Source organism: Thunnus thynnus, chromosome 13, assembly GCF_963924715.1.
Source record: "Thunnus thynnus chromosome 13, fThuThy2.1, whole genome shotgun sequence".
NCBI classification, from domain to species: domain Eukaryota; kingdom Metazoa; phylum Chordata; class Actinopteri; order Scombriformes; family Scombridae; genus Thunnus; species Thunnus thynnus.
In genome coordinates, this window is record NC_089529.1 from 4,248,555 (window position 1) to 4,272,147 (window position 23,593).

Consider the following 23,593-nt stretch of genomic DNA (forward strand, 5'->3'; position numbering starts at 1 on the left):
AAAATCTGATATAATGGCCTCCAACTGTGACAGGATAAATAAATAAATAGGTGTAAAAACTATCCGATGGATTCTGTAAATGCTGGAGTAAGCTCACAATGACATGATGAAAACAAACATCACATGCAATCACAATTGAAATCTTCCCTCTTTTTGCTGTAAAAAGGTTCAAGCTGAGATAGATGCAACACACAATAGAATTGCTACAGCAGGACACTGTGTGTCCATAGGTGACTGGTACATGAATATCAAATATTTCTATCTTGCTCTCTTTTATGCCCTTGGTCTCTGTCCCTTTCTCTCTGAGCTGAAAAACTCTCAGATACACAATTTAACATGATTATCATTGAGATCTGAGTCTTCATAGATTTTTTTAATCAATACATTATTTGCATCTTTACCAAATTTCCTTCTTAGGATTTATTTTGTCGGCTGTTTACTCAGTTTGCACTTTCTCTCGGTTGATTTATTTGAGATTTGAGAGGTAAGTGCTCACTTTAGAGTGATGAGACAAGCATTGAGAACTTTATTCGTACAAAGTTCAAAACAATGTGATTTTGTCTCCTCAGAGGCTGCGCAGAAAGTCTGACTACAGACTTGTGCTGAACTTGCCCCTCCAATCGTTTGACTTAAGGGGAACTCCATCGATTTTAAACATCAAATTCCGTTTTCCGGTGTTGGGGAGTACTACTGCGTATGAGAAAAAGTTGTATAAAGCCTTTTGTGGCTCCAGAGGAAACTGTGAAGAACTGATAAAAAAAAATCTGGGGGTGTGGAGATAGACAGAAGTGAGGTTACCAGACCTCTCCTCATCTCTGCTTGAGGCTACATTAGCCGCTACTAGCATAACACATCCAATCTCTGACCATCGGTCATCGAGTTGCATTGATGGAGATGTAGGCGCCGGTTTTTGATAGGAGTGAAGAATGTGTGGAATAAAAAGGATAATATCTCCAGTTCTGCAGCACCAATTTTGATCCTCAAAAAAAAAAAAAGAAAAACCTGTCCATTGTGAGTCTCGACAATGTTATAAGAGAATTGTTGGACTACTCTTTTTAACAGCCATTTCTGAACTCCCATTTGTAAGGTTTGAGTTACTGTAATAGTTGCTGAATACTGTAATCCAAGTGTTTTTGTCTAACTACAGCACTGTTGGAAATTACACAGGAGAAGACAGACAAATGGATGCACAAAAAAGAGAAGGAGTATGGAGTGGAAGGAGGGTGGAGAGAGAATGAGGAAAAGAAGAGATAGAGTGTACCTTAAAAAAGGCTGCCTCAGGCCCGTTCTTTTCATATACGTTGCAGGACTTGCCAATGGCCATAATGATACCCTGCATGTTCGGGGTCATCATTGTCTGCCCAGGAAGCAGGAACCGTGTTAAACAAAAACAATGGGTCCTTGTGACGAACCAAACAAGGTCAACCACTATGTTATGTGCTCTGAGGCACGACGATAAAGCATACCACAGTCAGGGCATGCCAGACATCACTCAGCAGTCCATGCATTGGTTAGAGTGACAACTGTGAGGGACACAGTCAGCCAGTTCAATGGCACGATGCGTAATCCTCATAAGGATAATGTGCGAACACCAAGGCAGCCATATGACAACTGTGTGACAGAGAGCTAACAGTGCAGGGAGACAGGCTGGAATACTGACTGTACAACAGAAATTACTACTACTGCTGAAATCAGGCCAAACCAAAAGCAAACTATAATAAAAGACCCCTGTAGGTGCATTTGGTTTTAGGTATGAAACTGGCAACATACAACAGCTAATTCAAACCACAAACTGAAACCAGGGCTTTTTTTTTCTTCTTTTTTTTTCTTTTTTTTAACACAAGAGTGACGTGTGAAGAAGCAGACCTAATCTTTCTGAAAAAAGGTCAATCTGCCTTTGTGCCAAGATGCAATTTGGCTCAAGAAGAGACTTTTCACACAAGAGTCATGTAGTAAGGCCAACAAAGAGGTTAGTATTATTGCCCAGCATTTTCATCCTCAAGCCAATCTCTTGAAATAAGTCAGCATGATGTGTCAGATTCTCTCAGGTGTGAAAAATCTTATGTAGAGCCATGTGAACGGGCGGTGATGCTCTCACTCCATATATCATACAGACACAGACTTCTTGGGACAAAAAAGGGAGGAGAGAAGATTTGTTGGGGCGAGAGCTACCTCGTCGTCATATCCCCCCTCCTCTGACTCAATGACAAACGTCCCCACGTTAGGAATTGCCACCTCTACTGTGTGCTGGCCAGGGGACTCATCCTCTGTGACCAGGTCAGGAGGAGGGGTGGACGGGGTGCTCACCTGCACCTCAGGCTGAGGGGAAGTGGGAGGGTGAAGAGACTGTAGAGAGAATGGGACAGATGAGACAGGGAGGATAGAGGAATGATGGAAAAGCAAGCAACATTGAAAGTAGAGGGAAACTAAACAGTAAGATATTACAAAAAAATGTATTTTGAAACATCGTTTTATATCTGAACACTGCAAGATTGTGGTTTTCCCCCCAAAAAACTGAAATGATCTCAGCTGATGATGTCAAAACTGCTGCAGTTAATTAGAATTAGAATTACTAGAAAATATGTGAGTTAACATGATGTGGATGCAATACAATAAAACTAAATCAAAACACAGACTGGGGTTAATATATATTCTATATAATTTATAAATATAACCAGTTCTTTTAATCTAATACAGCATATTACAAGGCCTACACATAATTGTGGCCATATTTTTAATCTGGTTTTTACTCATGGTGTTAATATTGGTACATTTAATTTTACTGACCTTTATGTATCTGACCACTTATGTATTGGATTGTATTGATAGTGTCCTCCAGAGTGAGTCACTAAATCAACTACAGATGGTGCTTTTTTGCACCCCATCAAAGTTCTCTTCCATTTTTTCCAGTAATATTATAATCAGTGCATTAGATGTTGATAATCTGGTGCACCATATTAACTCTCTCTGTACCTCCATCTTAGATAAGGTTGCACCTCTTAAATCCAGAATAAAGCGTAGTGAGAATCTGTCTTCTTGGATCACTGATGACATTCTTTTAAAAGAGAATGCAGGAGAGTAGAGCGTAGGTGGAGAAAGACAAAGCTCCAGGTGCTTTATCAGCAAATGAAGGACTTGATGACCTCCTACAATGACCAAGTAAAAAATGCAAGAGCCACGTAATTTTCTGTTTTAATACAGTCTAATAAGCACAGTCCCAGGGTTCTTTTTAATACTACTAAACCCTGTCAGTTTTAATCAGTGTGGATCCTTTCCTGACAAATGTTTGAATTTTTTATTAATATGGTAAATAGGATAAGATCAAAGATCAAGGTTCCTACTTCTTTTATTGATGCCCATCGTCCCAATTGTACCTCTCTATCTCATTTTACACCAATCTCCCAAAACAAACCTATAGACATTATGTCTCAATTTAAATGCTCATCTGGTCCTGTGGATATTATGCCCGCTAAATTCATCTACAGTGTATTAGATGCCATCGTCCCCTGGTTGTTCACTTTAATTAATCTGTCACTATCCTCTTGTTGTGTCCCTGACTATATGAAAGCCGCTTGTATTCAACCACTCTTAAAAAATCCTGGTCTAGATCCATTAAATTACAGCAACTATACTTATTTCCAGGCTGCCCTTGAAAAAACAGACAGATGGACTCTACCACTCATGGAGGCTCTGATAAATAACATTTATGAAAAATTTCAGTCAGGTTTCAGAAAATACCATAGCACTGAGACTGCGCTTGTTAGAATAGCAAATGATCTATTAAGGACTGCTGATTCAGGTGAGTGTTCAGTTCTCATATTACTATGCCTTTGATACAACAATTCACATCATTCTCATCAGTAGACTACAACACTGGGTTGGTTTATCTGGGACAGTCTTGGAGTAGTTCACCTCTTACTTGTCAAACTGCAAATGTTTTGTTTCTATTGGCGACCATGTTTCACCCCCCTCCCTGGTACATTTTGGGGTGCCCCAAGGCTCCATTTTGGGACCAATTCTTTCTTCATTATATATGCTTCCACTAGGTGATATAATTTATAGGCATGGCAATGACTACCATTTTTATACTGATGATACGCAGCTATATGTCCCGGTAACCCCACTCGCTTGTCCACCATAAAGAGTGTCTAATTGACATTAAAAACTGGATGTCTGATAACTTTCTTCAGTTAAATCCAGATAAAAGTGAGATCCTTAACATTGGCCCTGACAATCTGCATACAGATTCAAAATCCTCACTTGCTCTTTGACGGAGCACAGTCTACTAACAGGAGGCTAACTGGTAACAGCACCGACATGGCGAGCATACCTCATGCCACGTCTCCAATCTGCTGGAGAAAATGACCTCCAGTGACAAGGATTTCAGGTAAAAATGAGCTCACAGCTGAGCAAACTATCTGCACAGTTCACATCAGGAACCCAAACTGTTTTTAACGGTAAACATTATCACGTCGCCAGCTCACCAGTTAGCTCACAGCTTTGATGCTTGGTAGCATGTTTGTGAAATCTACAGCAGTTTTAATGTCCTGCTAGGAAGCTCAACTGCTGCACATCATGTTAAACTGACAGCTGGGCTGCAGGTAAACACCAATGGTAGCAGCTAGCTCACCTGCTAACTGGTAGCACTAACTTCTGTCATGCTGCAAGCTAGCGTGATGTCAGCTCAGGTGTACTGTGTTGATGCCTTTTTTTTTTTTTTTTTAAACAGTGCACATCCTGCTAGTTATCTGAAACGAAACACTAACACTTCTACACAACATCAACTGTTTGCTTATCAGCTGTGAAATTTGTTTGGTTGTACTGTTAGTTTGGTTTCACATTGCAATATCCAATTTAAATAAGGCCAAATAGACTGTCACTACTTTTTAATGCAGATTTGCACACCTGCTCTTATTTATTTATGGGTTTGTGTTTTAATGTAATTTTGTGTCTTTATGTCTGTCATGGGTGTATGTTTTTACGTTGTTTGTGAACCCCTAACCTAAGACAAATGTCTATCATGTGATGGACAATAACATTTTTTTGAATCTTGAGTACTTTTCAATAACTTGCAAAATAGTCTTAAAAATCAACATGAAAAAAAAAAAAATCACAATAAGTTTGTGGATCATGATCCTGCCTGAAAAAATTGTGATATGATATTTTTGCCGTGTCGCTCACCCCTAACTTCGTGACCTAGCTTCAGACTATATTTCTGAATTATTTACTTCTTATCAGCCTTCATGTAGTCTGAGGTGCTCAGACAGGAATTGGCTGGCAGTTTCCATGTCAAGATGTAAGACTAAAAGGGACAGAACTTTTGCTGTTAGGACATCACAACTTTGGAACAACCTGACTGATGAACTGAGGTAACTTTGCTTGGCTTTGTGAATTGAGCTTCTTCCTTCTGCGCAAAAAGGCCTTTTGCGAATTGCTGCTTGCGGTTATATCTATTATTATTATTATTATCGTTATAATAAGTTGATGCAGGTACATGATGTGTGACAATGACTTGGTGTGAGTGAGGTGCATTATGTGTCTTTGCATGTTTTACATACAGCATTTAACAATGCTTCGGGGCTTCTCTCCTCTTGTTCAGAAGCAGCCCTGGAGATGGCCCTCTCTGTGTCCTCCTGAAGATGCTTGGAGTCATTGGTGGGTGACGGCTGTTCCATGTACTCTGGGTCCTGCTGGGGTGCTGCAGGAGGGCAACCAGCACCATCAGAGAAATGCAGAAATGCACAGTCCTTTATGTTTCAAAAGTTTTCCTTTCACACTAGCATTTTCAAGTGATTTTCTATGTGTTTGTCATCCACAAAAAGGCCTAAACCACAGTGTCACTGGTGTCAAGGAAAAGTCAAAAACTTAGGTAATAATTATCAGTTGGGACTCATTACTTGTCTTGTTGAATCTAATCCAGTAACAAATACCTTCCACTGCCAGTATATATTGTATACAACATGTCAAATGGAGCAATATTTCAAGGTCATTTCTTCATCCTTTTAGAACTCTCTAGGGAACAAGAGTTTTCTGTATTTATCGTCCTACCAAGTATTGATTCTCAATTAAGTATTCTACTCTTAATTCCTTCTCTGTGCCTGTAAGTGTAAGTGCCTGACCTGCGTTGTCTGGAGGGCTGGATTCGATACTCATGGGCTGAGGGGAAGAGGAGGAAGTGGAGGTGCTGGATGCTGCCGAGGCAGCAGCGGCTGCTGCTGCTGCGGCCAGGGCCAACTTCTCCTGCTGGGCCTTGCGGGCCTGAAGGGCGTCCCACTCCTCAATCTCCTTGTCAAAGAGCTCATTGTCCTCCTTCACGAACTGTTTCAGGTCTGGGGGCAGTTTGTCCATGCCGCTGAGTACCTGTCCTGTTTCTTTATCAAACTCCTCTGCACAAACAATAGAGAAGAACAATGAACAGACTGTATTGGGTCCGCTACAAAACATGAATGACGTGTGTTTATAGTATTTCAACAGAAAAAGAAATAACTAATAATAATTTATTTTTAGTGCCTCACTTTCAACATTACAAATCAATAATAATAATAATACTTTTGTTATCACCAAATCTAAATAAATTAAAGAGGACCAATCAGCTAAATTGTTCTGGCCATGACTTGTCGTTTTCACTTATTAATGGCATGTCGGAGCTGGCAAAAGCACTAAGAACTGTAGTGGAATGAATTAGCTTGACTATTTTAATTTAAGTGATCCAACAGATAACACTATTGAACATAAGTGCTACATTATTCTAGTGATAAATTAACAAGAAGCTAAGATGTAAGACAACGTAGGTAACTGAAGGTATGAGATTATGTGTTTACGAGTGAGGGAGTGAAATGAAGTGATGGAGTAAGCCGAAGGAAGAAAAATTTAAATCAGAGAAAAACAGTTAACCAGAAAATCTTTTCAATAATGATGGCAGTAAATATGTTTCCAATGACTCAATCAGTCCTTCACCAGACAAGTAAGTAACAAATATTTGTCTGTGTTTCAGAGAAAATGGACAAAAAAAATAAAATACAGACTTCTTACACAATTTCTAAACCAGCAATGCTCACAGCTCATAGATAGAGATGAATCCTACTACTGAGTAAACTTAATGGCACTTGTACCTTCTATAAGAAAGGGCTTCTTGTCGTTGATATACATGAGACAGTAGGCACTGGCGTTGCGGTAGCCTCCAAACGAGTCCCTGACCAGCTCTTCCCAGGATGACTTGGTGACAGAGATGTCGTTGTACTTCATCCAGCAACGCTGATGTGGGTCGTAGATGTAAGCCCAGTAGTGTCCTGCATTGGCCTGGCCTTCATGGACCAGAACTGCGTGAAGCCGGTATGGAACCTGGACCAACACAATGCTGATTAATAAATGAAGCAGTTGATGCAACTTTTTAATATTACAAAATGACTGATCTCAGAAGAGTGCTGCTCACCTGCATCATAGATTTGTCAGAGTACATTAGCTCAATGGTTCTGTGGATTCGGGTTATACTGCCCTGCAGATCTGGTGGGAAGAACATATGCAGTCCATTAGTGAGTGCCATGTCTAATGTTTACTTTTGAAATATCACAGAGAGAGTGATGAACTACAAGAGAGACAGAGATAAAGGGCTGAAAATGGGAGGCGGGTAGACCCACCACGAGTGTCATTTTCCACTTCACTCCTCCAACGATGCAAGCAGCCCTCGAGCACCCTCAACTCCTCTTCAGTGATGTGGCGTGGAGCAGGGTGCATGGGGAGGTCAGGGGGAAGCCGGGACTGAGTGAAGGGCTTGTGAATGGGTACTCTCTGCTGCTGGGCTGTAGTGGGAGCTGTAGCGGGACCTGAGGCAGGGCCTGAGCTCTCTGAGGGAGCCAAGGAGTCCTGCTCGGCTGTGCTGCAAGGTGAAAATAAAAATAAAAAAGCATAAAAAAAGCGCCCAGTCTAATGTTCCAATACCAGCCATTTTGCGGCTTAAAATAATGTTATGACAATGACAAACTTAATCCTCTTCAGACTTGTGGATCAAAGCATGAACCACCTCAACATGGCATGTGACACTGTCAGTGAGGTTAGCTAATGGTAGGGTATGATTTCCGCGATGTGGAAAACAGACAGAATTGCGGAATTTTATAATAAAAATGGAATCAACTGTAAAACACAGAATTTTGTGGAATTTACCAAAATGTGGATGCAATTTTAAGAAAATCTGGGTTTTTCCTGCAGCACTTTAGCCGAAAGAACAGAAAAAAAATGATGCTGAGAGTCTCTAATGTATTTTGGTGTCATTTATGGACATGCTGCTGCAGTTTATGCTACAGCTTCTGTCCTCTGGTGTCTGTGTTTCAGTGAGGGCAGGGATCCGCAGTACAACCTGAAGCAGACAATTGAGTTATTTTTCATTTATGTTTGTGTAACTGGGTATAATGACAGATGACTGAACTGAACTGATTTGGGGTTGTGGGGGAATAAAACAGACTCTTTATCAAGTGGATTGAACTCTGAGACTGTGGGATGACTTTATTATTATTTTATATATTTTGGAGCAACATTTTCAGGTCAATTCCTTACTTTGCTAAATTTGTTGTTTTCAATCTGTGGAACTTCAACAACAGGACTTCAGCCACTGCAGTGTGAGGTTCTTTCACTCTTGGGTGGCATTTTGGGAATTAAACTTGTCCACATAGAGTGGAAGAGGTTACCTTATATAGGAATGTGGGAGTGTTGATTATGCTAATGATCAAATCTCACAAACACGCACCTACTCATGAACAAGTTGAAATGAGAAATTTACGACAAGTTTGTGCGGTTAAGATGGTTTGCTGAATCCTCACAGAAAAAGTAAGTAAGAATATGAATATGTTCTTCCATGAGGCCCACTGTTCCCTGTTTTCCTGTCCCTGCTCTTGAAACCACTTGAGCAAATGACTAAGAGGAGGAAAAGCTGCGCCAACAAACAGCGGGTGACTATTATGAAACTTGCCTTGGTGGGGGCAGCTGTTGTCCTGTTGTGCCACCGGGGGGCGCTGATGAGTCGATGTCTTCCACTGGGGAGGTGCACACGGGCTTACTAGAAGCAAACTCCATAGCATACTGGAGGACATCTGCCAGAGGAAACCTCTTGGGGCCTGAGCCATAACTCAGATACCTGAGAGAATACAGAGAAAGAGCGAGACAGAGGAAAGCCCAGGGAGAGATGAGAGATGAAGAGAGGGCATTGTCAGAGTGAGAAATTACCCTAGAAAGCTTTTTTGACCTTGGCTCAGTAAATAAGTATTGGTGGGCAAGTTGTACCTTTCCAGTCGCTGTTGGAGCAGTGTCAAATGCTCTTTCAGCCTCCTGATCTCCTCCCTCTTGATCCTAGTTATTTCCCTGTTCCGGTCCATGTACCTAAGAACACAAAGAACAGAGCAGATGTTTCAGTCTTTAAGAGACTTAGGTTTATTTGTTATTTACTGCAGACAGAGACAGATTGTATTCTGATTCAGTGTTAATATTTCTATCACCTGTCCATGTAGAGCATAGAGGGGAACTCGAGCTTGTTGTGGATCTTCTCAGGTCGTCCGAGTGCTTGGTTGAACTCAAATCTTGACAGTTCAAAGGTCAAAACAGGAGGGAGTTCTGTGAACCAATGCTGAAAGAAAAATGGATGTTGATCTTGAGATTAATTCTCATATAATTATATTAATAATTTTCACAAATCATCATAGAATGAATTTTGGTTTGCAAGATCCTCATGTGAGAAGATTTTTTTTTTGGCTGCTGATTGACTGCGTGACATGGAGGCGTAACAATTCACATCAAGTCTATGATTACATGAGTCATTGTCATTAACAAGGGATCATTTTTAGTGAACAATTACAGTACAGAAAAATTGAATAATTCCACATGGATCACCTGGAACCCCGTCTTGAAATCTGTTGGCTTAGATGATTAAATCTGCTTTGTTGCTACTGTTTTAGTGTTTATGATGTAAGGTATACCCAAACAGGTCGATACAAACATATTAATGTATCAGAGACTGAAAGCATCCTCTTATTATTCTATTATTTATTTCTTAATCTGAGAATATAATTCTTTTTCTCTCCACCTCTCATGCACTGTATGCATTATATGCATGACATGTATGGCATAGCTTGTTGGTACAAGCTCACTACTTGACTGAATCATGACAGGTTTCAACTAACCGATTTCCTGGAGGAACCATGTACTCCTATATAATATGGATGGAGCGTCACTCCTGATTTGTCTCTAATGCTCCCTCACTCCCCTGTGCTGATGACTTTCCTAGAGGGCTGGGTGCCATACCCATCTGTGTGCTGGCCTGGTAATTACCTGCTCACAGCTGCTCTGGGACAGCGTAGTCAAGGCTACAGCTAACCAGAGGTCAAACCCAGAATAGCAGAGGGGTCACAAAAAGGCAAGGAGGTCAACCCTTTGGAGAGGACCCACCACATAATCCCAAATTATTTAACCTGAATGTCTTCTCTGGTGACAGATTACTGTTAAGAGTTATGGCTTTTTACTTGGTGTTAGAACTAAAATATTCTGTATTTGCACACAATTTGTTGGTTCAGAAATGTGACAAGTATCAATAGATATGGATATGTATGGAGCCCCCAAAGCCCTGAAAGATGCTATTTTTTAATCGTGTGCACACAAGAAATTAACTTGGGCCAACATGATCCATATCTTGTGAGAATGAATGAATGACTGCTAGTGTACCTCTTTCTTTCATCTGCGGATGAAAACAAACTTAATTCATTTAATTCTGTAAGAAAATTCCATCAAAATTTGCTGAGCAGTTGAATGGAAACCAGTGTTGTCATACTGTTTGGCACTGACCTCTTGTCCAGACCTGGCAGAGTTCTCTGCTGAGTGCAGGGACTCGATCTCGCCCTCAATCATTGCTGCCTCAAGACACTCGTGGAGATCCTTGAAGCCATTGACCTGCAGTGGATACTGCCCAAACATCTCTGTGTTTTCAAATTTTTTACCTGTGGAATTACACACATACAATATAGATGAACAAATGAGAGCTGATACAGTAATAATTGTTGATTTAACTGAAAGAACATTAAAGAACAAGCAGAGTGTGTAAGAGGTTGTTGTGCACAGGGTTTACGTTAGCAAGCATATTCCGGGCTTTTTGCCAGTATCACGTGTAGTTGTCCAGCAGATGAAAATATCAATGGCTGAAATGTCCGGTGGGAAATATGCCAAATAAATAAATAAATGAAGAGCATATTAAATAAATAGCCTAATATTGTGCGACCGACAAGATATGTTGCCAAGACAACTTAAATATACACTTATATTATGCAAAAGTTTGGTTTTGCCTCCACTGTTAACACATTTAAAGAGATTAAGAGATTTGAAAACTGCACACTTCAGCAACAGCCCTGTACTTTGACTCAACCGCAGTGAACATGACTCTGAAAAGTCTTATTGTTTTCTCTCAGGTAACATTACATCCAGTGTTGACACAGTGAAATAACAGATCAGCAGGAGCCCCCACAGTTAAATAACATGTAATTCATCAGTAGGAGGTTTAACTTTCCCCCCAGCCTGGTGAGGATGGGAGAAAGGTCTAAACGTTTACAAAAGACGATGGTGACCGAGGAAACTTAGGCAAATGTTTAACTTACAGCAGAGTGCATGAGAGTTATAGTAACTTACAGTGCTCGAAACTAACTTTTTCACCACCATTTTTGTATGTTTGGAGATGCAGAGTGCAGTCACGTGTTACAGCTGGTTTAATTTTCCCCTGGCCCTGGTGAGAGGTGGGCTCGGGGGGACAGCGGCAGGTGAAGGTGGTGGCGGAGCTGCAGCTGCAGGCTGCCTGCATGGCTGCATTTAATTAACTACAGCAAGGCTATTTGTTTTATTTTATTGTTGTAGCCTATATGCTCAGTTCGCTAAGTTTGTGAAGAGTTCATTCTGCTGACTAAAATATATTTGTTGGATCATAGCGTTTGTGTTTTATTGCTGTTTAAATGTAGGTTATTATATGGCTATTTAAACATATGTCCGGTAGTTGTTCTATATGGCCGGAATTCTGGAATATTAACTGACATAATTAACGGCCATCATCAACAACAACAACAAAAAAAAGTCTAGCGTAAACTCTGGTTGTGCCCCTTTATTGCAGTCAACTATTACAAGCTGTGTCATCACTATGTGAGAGACATCATGTATGTAGGTCAAAGGTGTGCCAGGCATGACAGAAGAGTTGAAGGGCAGAGAGCTTGAAATAAAGAAGCAATAACAGGAGTCATTTCACACTCGTTTTCATCCAAGCTGATTTTCACTTGTTCAGCAGTCACTCACTCATCATGACTACTTAAACAGCTGCACATAGCTCTCTGCATCAACTACTGATGAGAAGCCCCCCCCCCCCCCCCCTCCCCCGCCCACACCCTTCCCCAAAAAAAAAGAGGAGGAGAGGAGTTACTGGCGGACATGCAGATGAGGCATTAAGGTCATTTTATGAGCAGCAGAGTCCACTGGCCAAGCTTTTGGTGGCTCTGGGCCAGTATTGTCATGCATAATAAGCGCAATGTCAATCAGCCGTCAAGGTCTTCCACGATCAATGCAAGCGCTCTCCTCCTTTACATGGACCACATCTCATTAAGACAAGGTCACCTTTCATTACTAGGGGCAAGGATTTGCTTATTTTCCGGCTGCCGCAATCAGACCATGCTAAGACTTTATCTCTGTGATTCTCTAGCTACCCCTCACTTTTTCCCTTTATTGATTTTTATTTAACACCTCATCTCACCTTCCAGGACACCCACAGCAAGGAAGCGGCCATAGAAAAGCTCCACCATGGGATTCTTTGGCTTCTCGCCCTCCCTGACAATAACAACAACAAAAAAAGAGGTGGTGCTCATGAACATACAGGCCAGAGTTGTTTACAGAAGGCATCTCTGCCTCAGTTACATTTAAACAATATACAACGTGTATTTGTGGTTACCTGTCTTCTTCGGCCTTCATCTGGAAGGCATCCTCCAGCCAGTCCAGTAGCTTGTGAGTGAACTCGCTCACATCCTGCTGTTGAGCAAAGCACACATTAGAAAATAACCAATTATAGGTCTGCTTTTAGCATACAGAGGTCCCAGAGTCCAAATCCACTACTACAAGCAAGCATGATCCAATGAGCCAAATCAATGCCATGTCTGTCATCTGCTGATATGCGCTGAGCTTTGGATACGAGATGACTCTTCTTAGCGGATGAGTTCACACATTGCTGAACTTCAAAGGCAACCTGCATGCCCCGAGGCCATGCTCTCATAGACATCAATGCCACCTGGTAATTCAGGTCAGCGCCTCTCCAACCCGACTAATACACAGAGGAGTGACATGACTGATGAGTACAGAGGCCAGGAGCCTGACCTCAGTTAACCTCTGCAAAGACAGTGGCTTAGCGCTACTGCTTATGTAAGGAGAAGAACAGAGGAGTATTGTACATTTTGACATGTGTACGTCACATTATAGGATATGTGCAAAAAAAAAAACAGCCAATTCCCTGCCAATATTATTTTTTGCATAGTTCAGGAGGGGTGGTGTGGGTTTGAGGATTAATAGTTATAGATAAGAGAGGTTAAGTGTCTGGGATTTAGGGGAGCTGAGTCAGTAGAAAGACAATTAAATTGAGCAGTCAAGCCTGAGGCTGAAAGGACAGGGCACAAAAAGGGGCTTAAAAAGTATTCAATATTTCCGGTATGTACAAACAGCAGAGCAGTGCTAATTTTCTTTGGCATAAAAAGAAGAATAAAGTGTATCAACACACGCAAATTATTCTGCAAGAATTATTTGCATTCCCAAAGTCCGATGTTAACTGCCAAACTAACATTTATGTCATGGAAAATACAAAAAAAAAAAAAAAACCTAAAAAAAAGGAATTGCGTTATTGTAACAAATACAGTATTTGTAATAAGTAATGTAATCCATATGTAATCCATGGCAGAAAGTGGCTTACCTGCTGGGACTCGCTGGACTTGAAGGCGTCTTTGAGGATTTCCACAGCTCGTGACGGATCGACATATTTCCTTTTGGACCCCACCATGAGGGAGAAGAGGTTCCTCAGCTCCTGCATGAAGGGCAGGTTCCTGTGCTCCTGGTCAGAGAGACACGATCAACAGTTTAATTAATCAAATGTCAGTCGGATCAGTGTTCCTCATTGTCAGAGGGAAACTGCAGGTGTTTTATTGAAAACCATTTGTATACCAGTATCTGATATTTTCCCATAATGAATTTTTCTAAAGGTTTTGGGGTAAAAAATTAAGATTATTATTTTGTCTATTATTTGTTTTGTCTTCATTATTGGCCTCCTGTTAAATATGCAAGTCTGTATTTGTTGTTGTATGGCTCTCCTTGTCTCTTCTTGTATGTCCTGTCAATCACTTATTCTGCACTTCCAATTTAAAAAAAAGGATACTACTGTAGAATATTAGATCTAGTATAGTAATTGCTGGGGTAATACTTCATTAGCTCATTTAGTGATGTCATTTAGTGAAGATGTGCTGGAAAGTGTAAAAAATGCTCCCAGCACAACTGGTAATGCTGTGCTGGTAATGCTACAGTACCAGATGTGATATCCCCACAACTCACCACAGATGCAACTTTCTTGATGTCATTAAGCATATACAAATCACACTCATGGCTACATATGATTTATGTGTAAACGCTCCACTGGCTGCTGTGTTGACATCACACTTTTCTGTGGTTTGCAGCTTTAAGTTGTCACCATAGTGAGATTATGACAGTGACACACAACGGCAATGTGACTTAATCAAAATGTGTTAGTAGCGCATGATAAGAACACACTTATTTTTCTGTGCTAGTGAGTCAGGGATGCTGATGTTAAGATTAGAATCTAAGCTCTTGCGGTCTCATACTGCTAAAGGTCAGTGATTAGGACGGAGAGAACTGAGATGAAGAGATGACCGCCTGAAACAACACTTCCACAGCAGAGGCTTAGACCAGATTAGCGACAGGCTGCTAACCCTATGGTAAGCACTCTATAGGGGAAAAGATGGAGAAAACAAAAACATGCTGAGAACAACTGTGCTAATGTAGTGGTGGCTGTGGCTAGACAAATGTGTCTCAAATTTGAAAGACTCCATTATCAACCAAAACATGCCCTCTCTGCATGTTTATTTCTGTCCTGGTGGAGTACTACCGAAGCTTCAAACATTTCACACCAGTTAGCGCTTCTTGTATCTTGCTAGAAGTGAGTTTAAGTGAACTATCAGAGGCAAACCACTAAGCTGCTGTGACCGTAGGGCAAGACCACACAGCTGCTGAATGATGGCTCACAGCTCTAAGAGGGTCACACCCTCAGAGCTAAAGCGCTGCTAGCTGTGATAGGCGACAGAGGGGCTGCTATGACACAAAGGGATCTGAACTTAAAAGCATTAAAAAGACATCACGCTCTGATTTTGTTGTTCCTGTTTCAATCTTCTCTGTTGCACCTCACCTTCTGGTTGCGAGGCAGGTCGTGGACTCTGGCTGGTGGAGAGTAGTTGAGCACCAGCCTCTGGAACTCCAGCAGGTTGAACAGAGACTTGGAGTTGAAGAGGGATAAATAGACATTAGTAACATCCCCATGATAAGACAGTTTTATTCCATATACTTGCCATCATTTTATAACAGAGAATAACAGCACCGAACTGCAGGAAAGTAAGAAAATGAGCAAACAAATGATCTACAAGCAAAATCACATATCACTTTATCTTAGTTTGATGTGATTGTGTTAGCTGTAGCACAAACTGCACATATTAAGCACAGGATTGATGCCAGCATTAACAAGAGACACTTCCCCTCACTGCTTTAACTTAAGGTCATGATGTTTAGTTTTAGTGTTGTAGGTGAATTTGTCAAGATTTGGATATCTTGTTAGTAAAAGAGAAAGTTGTTTACTCCAGTTCTTGTACGTTCTGTTCAATAGGGTCAGGTTCAAGCAGTGCCTTCTTCTCAAGGGTGGGGGATACCATCACATGCCAGGCAACATGTGATGGTGTATCCAGTGTTCATCTGGCATATTTCAGCTCAGGTCACATTCTACCACTGACTTCACAAACATACCAGAAACTAAGTCTTGGGATAAGCTGGGATAAACAAAAAAAAAATCCAGCATTTATTTGAACAAAATTATTATTTATTTCTTATTTATTACCAATTAGAATAAATCTAGCTGATTAAAGATTTGATTCCTGCATCATTATAATTACACGCAACCAAACAGGAACGCGCTGAGGAATGCAAAGGTCAGGACCACTGTGTCTTCCTTAGTTTCCTTTTGCCAAAAAAAGTAGGTGAAGAGCAAAGAGCTAGAAGAAAATGCAACTAGAAATCCCTCCTTGTGGTTGTATGACTCCACCAACCAGTCAGTTTACATGCATGTCTCTCCAGACTCATATCATATTTGTAGTGGAGACTTTGAAGGAATTTAATAAAAGGTATTAAGTGTATTTTTGTCAAAATGATTGTATGATTCCAGTGAATCATTTCCAGTGAGAAACATGCTGTCTTCACTTAGAGACTATTTGGGTATAAAATGTCATCACTTCATCATTTTATCCTATTAGACATTTGTGTTGACAGCTTTGGCCATAACACAGTGATCTTGACCTTTGACCACCAAATTCTTATCAGTTCATCCTTGAGTCCAAGTGGACATTTGTGCCAAATCTGAAGAAATTCCCTCAAGGCGTTCCTGAGATACGGCGTTCATGAGAGAATGGGACCTCTGGCCACAGCTCAGCACAATCAGAAAAAAAACAGTCTATAGAAAAGCTCTTAAGAAGAAGGTTTAACTTAAATTTGAAACCATGCCATTCACTTGATGTTGGACAGCACAGTGGGTGGGTATGTGTGTTTATGTGTGTGTGTGTGTGTGCCCACCTGTATGACAGCACTGAACCAGCAGGTATTGCCAACATTTTTCAGACCCACGGGGCAGGTGTCTACCCTCTTCCTGTCATGCGGGTTAGGTGAATCGCTCCATACTTCTGTGTGGGTACGCTTCAGACTTGCCTTGTTCTCCGCTATGCTGGCCTCCAAAACTCTTAAAAAAAAAAAAAAAAAGGAGGGCAAGAGGCAAAACACAGACAAATTTGATTTAAGGGTATTAACATTTTTTCTACCAGATGAATAGTTGCATCACCAGACCTATCTCTACAAGATTACCCACTTAATGTGCAATTCTTATGTTTTTTTTATTTTTATTTCACTGTAGGGAGTGCAGATTTGTTTTCCCGAATCCCTTCAGGTGTCACTTACTGATTTCCCTGTTGCACTTTATCTGCATTATATCTGCTAAAAGGTTAAGTGCTATTTTCAAACTTCTTTCTCCTCACGATTCATCTCGTGCCAAAAAACAAAGCTGTGTCACAATGCTCTCGGGCCCCGTCTGACTGAAGTTGCATCCTCGTATTGAAATAAATGGAGCTCAAAAGCTTTTCTCCAAAGTGACAGCTCGCTGTGTGAACGTTGACATAGTAAGCCATTAGAAGGGCTTATCTCAACAGTACGTATCAGTTCAGTCAGACTGGGCTTTAATTAAGCTGCCAGATTGCGACTCTTTGGTATTGTGCTCCAGTCATATTGTACTTTTTAATCAATATTAAGGGGTCGTGCTTTAAAATGTTTATTCTCCCTCATCTGGACATAATAAATTAATTTTTTAACTTTAAATCACAGTTTACTCAGAAATGATTTGCTGTTAGATATGACTTATTGGGCAATTGTGTGTTTTGACCTTCATATATATATATTTTGTATTTATTACAACAGGGGTTCTGCTGTGGGGGCTTTTTTCACTACAGTTTAACAATTCGGCATTGCCTCAATAAAAGTGTATGCAAGAGATATTTTCATCACACTGTGGCCAAAGATGGAGACGTAGGTGGTAAGTGTGGATATTCATCAAAAGGCTCGGAGCTGTTCAGTCAGATGATGAGCTCAGAATTTCTCTGCATATTTGTTTTGAGTCAGTAACGCTGCTGAGCCCACCTGCTGATGGCCTGCTCCTCATCAGTGATGCCCGTCTCCCTGAATGCCCGGTTGGACTCTTCCAGGCTGAGGGCGATAGCCCTTTGCAGGTCATCTTTATCATCTCCAGTCAGATCGATCACATCTGCATGAAGAAAACACATCATATATTGACAGGTAAACACCAATTTTACCTTCATAGTTAATACATAGATACATAGGTCTTATGAAACTGTAAACTGAGCTTATACATTTCCTTTGAATCATTTCTAGAACTTCTGTAGCAGAACTTTAAGTAATCTGCTCACTTGTGTCGGCCTGGCTGCCCACGCTGATATATCTGTCGCTGGCCACCTGAGAAGTCTGGTAGTAGGTTGTCTCATCTTGCTGTGGAACCTTAGCGTTCTTCTCTGTCAGAAAGGCCACAGCCTCGGCCAGGTCTCCATTGCTCACCTGCAACAACAACGTGTATGTGTAGGCTAACGTTAGTTGGCGTAAACGTTAGAAAATATCTAATGAACCTTGGATCCTATTTCACTTCATGCTTCCGTTCCGTTCTGTCATGCATTTATTCCATGATGTACCTGCAGGGCCTGCTGAAGCAGCTGAACGTCTGTGGTGCCTGTGACCTCCCTCAACTGGTTTAGTAGTGTCTGCTGGTGCTGTTGAAAGGAAAGGAAATACAGGGAAGTTGAGAGCAGAGCATGATGGAAGAGAAGGAAGTAGTTCAGGTTCTAAACAAAACAATACCAAGGAAACCCAACTATAAGGAGGAAAAGCCAACATTTCAATTAAAGGTGCAGTGTGTAGAATTTAGTGGCATCTAGCAGAACAGACTTGGCATAAATGGAATATTCATAAGTATGTTTTAATTAGTGTATAATCACCTGAAAATAAGAATGGTTGTGTTTTTTGTTACCTTAGAATGAGCCTTTTATATCTACATAGGGAGCAGGTCCTCTTCCACAGAGTCCACCATCTTTCTACAGTAGCCCGAAACGGACAAACCAAACACTGGCTCTAAAGACCTTTTGCATTTTTTATGAGTTTCACAGCCACCGTAGATTCTCCTACACATTTGGAAGGGGAGGGGTGTTCAGTTGCAATATGCAAAATCACTGTTAGATGCCACTAAATCCTTCACACTGGTCCTTTCAACCAATAATACATTTAATCATAAGGCTTTTACACACCTATAGTGACAGGCAGGAGAATAAAGAAAGGCATTATCTCTGTCTTAGGCTGTGTCGTTTAAAATAAAACTTTTTATTCATTTTTTTAATCTAGGAATCATTATTTTGAATATTAAAAAACTGGTCAGAACTGGCAGTGCTACACTCTGTATGACAGGCTGTGATCACGGTTACGCATGGTGTTCATGATATGCACAGTACAGTCAACCAAACTCTATGACAGTCCAGCTGCTCGTTGTCAGTTAACATATTCTAGATTGATCAAAATTCTTGACAGTGTTTAAATGAACATTGATTAACTGTTAACATGCATTGTCATGGCGAAGTCATAGTCTATAGAACTAACGATCGACTGCATCTGGCTTCAACACCAGCCAGAGACATCAGTTCAGAGAGGAAAGGAGACAAGTTGCTGCATTACTCTTCACCATTAGTATAAATCAACTGCTCTGCATTGTCCAGTATTATAAAAGTAACCATTAATCACAAATCCATCCTAATGTCAAATTACATTGTTACAAATTATCATATATATGTAACTTGTACTTGAGGAACTGATATAGTATCCAATCAGAAGGCTCCTGTCAATTCTCGTCCCTCTTTATGAGTTCAACAACGTCTGATGACAAACTGATGTCAAACCCAGCTGGACTGTATGGCCTTACCACACATTTAACCTTCAATGCACAGCTTGAATAAATGCACTATAAATAATGGGGGGAGTGCACTTAGTGTCAGCATCCAAGGCGGAAGTCTTCAGTCTGGATTGAGAGACTGCAGTTTTCACAGGTGCAGCGGGCAACAGACAAGAGTGTCAGCTAAAAGAGGGCTTCCATTGGTTAGCACTCATTACTGTAGGTTGTATTCACACGCTATAGATTGATTGCAACACATATCCACGGCAACGCTGTATACCATCTACGTCACGGACGCTCTTAAACACTTTTAATGGAGATGCTACAGCTACTACACAAAAGGCAATGAAACCAGTCATGCCTGGGAGCGGGACGACATGTCATAAAGCAGCAGCACACAAATAACGCAGGCTTCCATCCGACACACGTTTTGTGCTGTGCTCTTGTGCCGTGAATGGATTTGCACTACAAATGTGAAAAGAAAAAGATAAACTCTTCTGGACCGCACCTTAATTCAACTTCAGATTTCGTAATTCACCAAAACTACAAAAACTTTCAAAAGAAAATGGCCTCGGGTCTAAATAAACAAGTGGATTCAAAGATTCTTTGTGCTGGTTTGTAGACCCAACTCTTCTGTGAGCTTTCAAAAGCAAAAGTGCTTTATTTAACCCTGGGGACAACTGTTTTCACAGAGTCACTGGAGAGAATGAAAAGAAAATTCACGCCTATGTTAGAGTAACAGCATATAAATAATTCACCAAACCCAATTCGTCTGTGACCACGCTCACGGTTTACTAGACGAGGATTCACCACACAGTGCAGTTGAGCTTCATATCCATGTAGCAAGTAACACAAATAAGACAACTGACAACATGACACTGTTCCCTGCCGACTTCATAAAGGAAAGCTACTCTGAATGATCTGACATGTCACCGTAAAGAAGTCTTAAAAAATAAAAAGCTAGGTGGGAAACCACCAAAATACATTTATATAAGGGCTCATTTCAATTTTCCTTTCAGTTCTTCAAACATTTTTCATCAATATTCATTGAACAGCACTTAACCACTAATGGAAGTGCAACTTTTCCTCAAAAGATCCAACTGCAGTGTGTTGATATACTTATGATATTTGAACCACTGAGACGAGTAAACATGGTTGGAGACTGACGGATGCAGGTTTGTTGGCGCTGAGGATGGCAGGGTCAGTGAGGTAAAAGGGAAGTCACACCTGTGACAGATTTGGGCCAAGTCAACCACAAGAGCAGTTACACATACACACACACACACACACTTCTCATCAGCATGTGGCATGTCCAGCATGAGTATTGGACACACTGGTCATGAGCAGCTTGTGAATAACACCACAGAATTCTCTGCATGGCAGACAAGGGAACAACTTAAAGGCTTCAGAGAAGGTTACAGACGGGCACTCCCTGTCAGCCTACTTTCGGGATCTTACGGCTGATATTTGTTTGTGCATGTGAAGGCGTTGCAGTGAGAAAAAAATCTGCAGTCAGATTAGAAATCCTCCAATGGACCTCGTCTCACTATCTACAGGTCACTACAAGAAAACCTGCACCACACCCTGCTCTCAAGAAGCACTCTAATGATGGGGCACAACACAACTAGCTTTATAATGACTATAACTACATCCAACCACACACAATCAGACTGTCAAAACGCCAACTAGTTTAGAAATTGATAACATACAACCTAATAAACGTTTTATTTACTGACTTCAAATCGTGTATAGTGGTTTCAATTGCTCAAAAATGGTATTTTACTACCCTGTCTTTACTGTCATTGTTAGAAATGTTGGTTTCATTTCACCCTCTCAAAAGGTCGGACTGCATAATAGGGTTTGTGTTACACAGCTACTTTTAGGTTTGAGTCATCAACTGGAGGCTAAAGTCAAAGTATTTATTATGGCATATGCTTCAGACTGTCATCAGTGCATCACATGATCAGCTCATACTGCCAGATTAGGTTTTATACAATATGCTGCAGAAGAAAGGTACTGAATTGTATGCAGTGTAGTAAACATGACTGTGATTATATAACTCTTATGCAAAATACATTTCTTTTCATTGGAACTAGCAGAGCAAACATCTAACCTAACGGTACGTTTTAGCAACAACAGTCAAGTGGTTATATAACTAACCAGAGCTATGCAATGCTGGGCATGGTGGTCAGAAAGTAAATCCCATAACTAGGATCCTAGGCAACGGCACTTTCGTAAACTGATAGCATGAGCAAAATGAAACCTAAGAATCTGCCTCCTCAGTTATGAACCATCACACACACTTGGCTTTCTATTTGGCTTCTCAATCCCCGCCCAGCACCGAGACTCCGGCTATGTTTCTACCTTCGCCGCTGGCCACACTTTGTAAACAAACAGATAGTTATGTGATGAGTAATGTTAACCTAGGGAACATTCGCACATACAAACACGGATTTTACACTACTTTAAATCAGATATTATTGTTGGCGTTAATCTACAACATGAACAGTCTTTACGTCACCTGCCCAACATTACGAAGTTAACGGTACTAACTATCTTTCGCTGTCATTTGGCCTTGTTTATTTCAATTGACGACACAGTTAGCCCAGGATGCTAAGCTAACGTTACTAAAGCAGGAGTGTCGTCCGCATTGATACGTATGATTTTCTAATTATCATAAGACAACTTACACAAAGAACGCGAAGATTTAACAGAACTTTAAGTGGTGCAGTTAGCTAGCGTTGGCTAACGGTTAGCACAATATTGGATAACGCTTTGCGCTAGGATAACATTAGGCCTAGCATAAATACATTTGCTTGCGGTTTACAAACGGTTCTGTACCAACCGGTGGCCCATAGCCCTCATAAAACGGCAATGCAAGGTTAACCCAACTAACCATGGAGCTACCAGCTTACTCTGTAAGTACTCTGAGACAGAAAACTGTAAGTTTTGGCTGTTACAGTTCGGCTACAGTTAGCTTTTGTAAGCTTACCTTCTGAGAGTGCTGCTGGAGGACATTCTGCTCCACGGTCATGGCCGGTTCACAGAAAAATGTTATCAAATTAAAACCAGGAGTAGCAAAATGCAGACGATAATTTTTCACTCAAAGCGACTTAAAACACGATGCTACGATGTCCCCTCCTTCATCAGCGACATTACGGGCGCCATAGCGGAGTGACTAGCGCAGCCTGGCAGCAGCAGCATGAAAACATTGCTGCTCCCCTCCCGCCTGAGAGCTGGGATCGATTACTCATGTCTCAATCTCAACTCCGCATTTAACTTACGTCACACATCAGACTTTTGGAAATCAGAAAATAGGAATAGGCAGCAATGGTTTAGTAATCGTATTTTAATAATATTCAACCAACACGGTCAACTCTATTGAATTCATTCAACACTACGGAATCCCAGTTTCTCCAAAGGATTTCTCAATTGTCTTTCTTGTATTGTTTCGCTTTTTAAACGTTTTAAGGGAGATGGCAATCACCCTACACTGTTATATGTAAGTGAAACAGCTGTTGGGAAAACGTGTTGTCATGGCAAATGAAATAAGGCAATGCGTCAGCTTTTTCAACAAGACGTCATAAGTACACCCTCTATTGGTCTACATTTGTTGGAGATATTTGTTGGGAAAGAGTTTGGTTATTGCCGCATAAGTTTTGTTTGTTTTGTTTTGTTTTGTTGTTTTTTGTTGTTGTTGATTTTTTTTTTTTTTTTTTTACAAATAAAGTTAAAGAGATATCCTTTAAATGCTTCACAGGTTTTATCCACCTAATCATTCTTTGCAGA

At 40.8% G+C, this 23,593-nt stretch overlaps 1 protein-coding gene across 4 annotated transcripts in view; it reads right to left on the reverse strand.

Annotated features, from left to right (window-relative positions):
• Positions 1-23,042, reverse strand: part of usp25 (ubiquitin specific peptidase 25) — a 28,732-nt gene extending 5,690 nt beyond the window's left edge. The window contains exons 1-20 of one of the 4 annotated variants that reach the window (XM_067607352.1): positions 22,797-23,042; positions 18,561-18,638; positions 18,285-18,429; positions 17,998-18,121; positions 16,888-17,050; positions 15,461-15,547; positions 13,961-14,098; positions 12,956-13,029; positions 12,761-12,834; positions 10,825-10,976; positions 9,486-9,613; positions 9,274-9,369; positions 8,963-9,127; positions 7,638-7,876; positions 7,433-7,503; positions 7,113-7,341; positions 6,120-6,386; positions 5,559-5,698; positions 2,173-2,346; positions 1,262-1,357 (exon numbers count right to left, since the gene is read on the reverse strand). In XM_067607352.1, the coding sequence (XP_067463453.1) occupies positions 1,262-1,357; positions 2,173-2,346; positions 5,559-5,698; positions 6,120-6,386; positions 7,113-7,341; positions 7,433-7,503; positions 7,638-7,876; positions 8,963-9,127; positions 9,274-9,369; positions 9,486-9,613; positions 10,825-10,976; positions 12,761-12,834; positions 12,956-13,029; positions 13,961-14,098; positions 15,461-15,547; positions 16,888-17,050; positions 17,998-18,121; positions 18,285-18,429; positions 18,561-18,638; positions 22,797-22,838 (2,682 nt within the window). In that variant the 5' untranslated portion in view covers positions 22,839-23,042. Of the gene's footprint in view, positions 1-1,261; positions 1,358-2,172; positions 2,347-5,558; positions 5,699-6,119; positions 6,387-7,112; positions 7,342-7,432; positions 7,504-7,637; positions 7,877-8,962; positions 9,128-9,273; positions 9,370-9,485; positions 9,614-10,824; positions 10,977-12,760; positions 12,835-12,955; positions 13,033-13,960; positions 14,099-15,460; positions 15,548-16,887; positions 17,051-17,997; positions 18,122-18,284; positions 18,430-18,560; positions 18,639-22,796 lie in introns of all 4 variants that reach the window. The other 3 variants (XM_067607353.1, XM_067607351.1, XM_067607354.1) reach the window with 3 other exon arrangements.
• Positions 23,043-23,593: the final 551 nt, after the last annotated feature.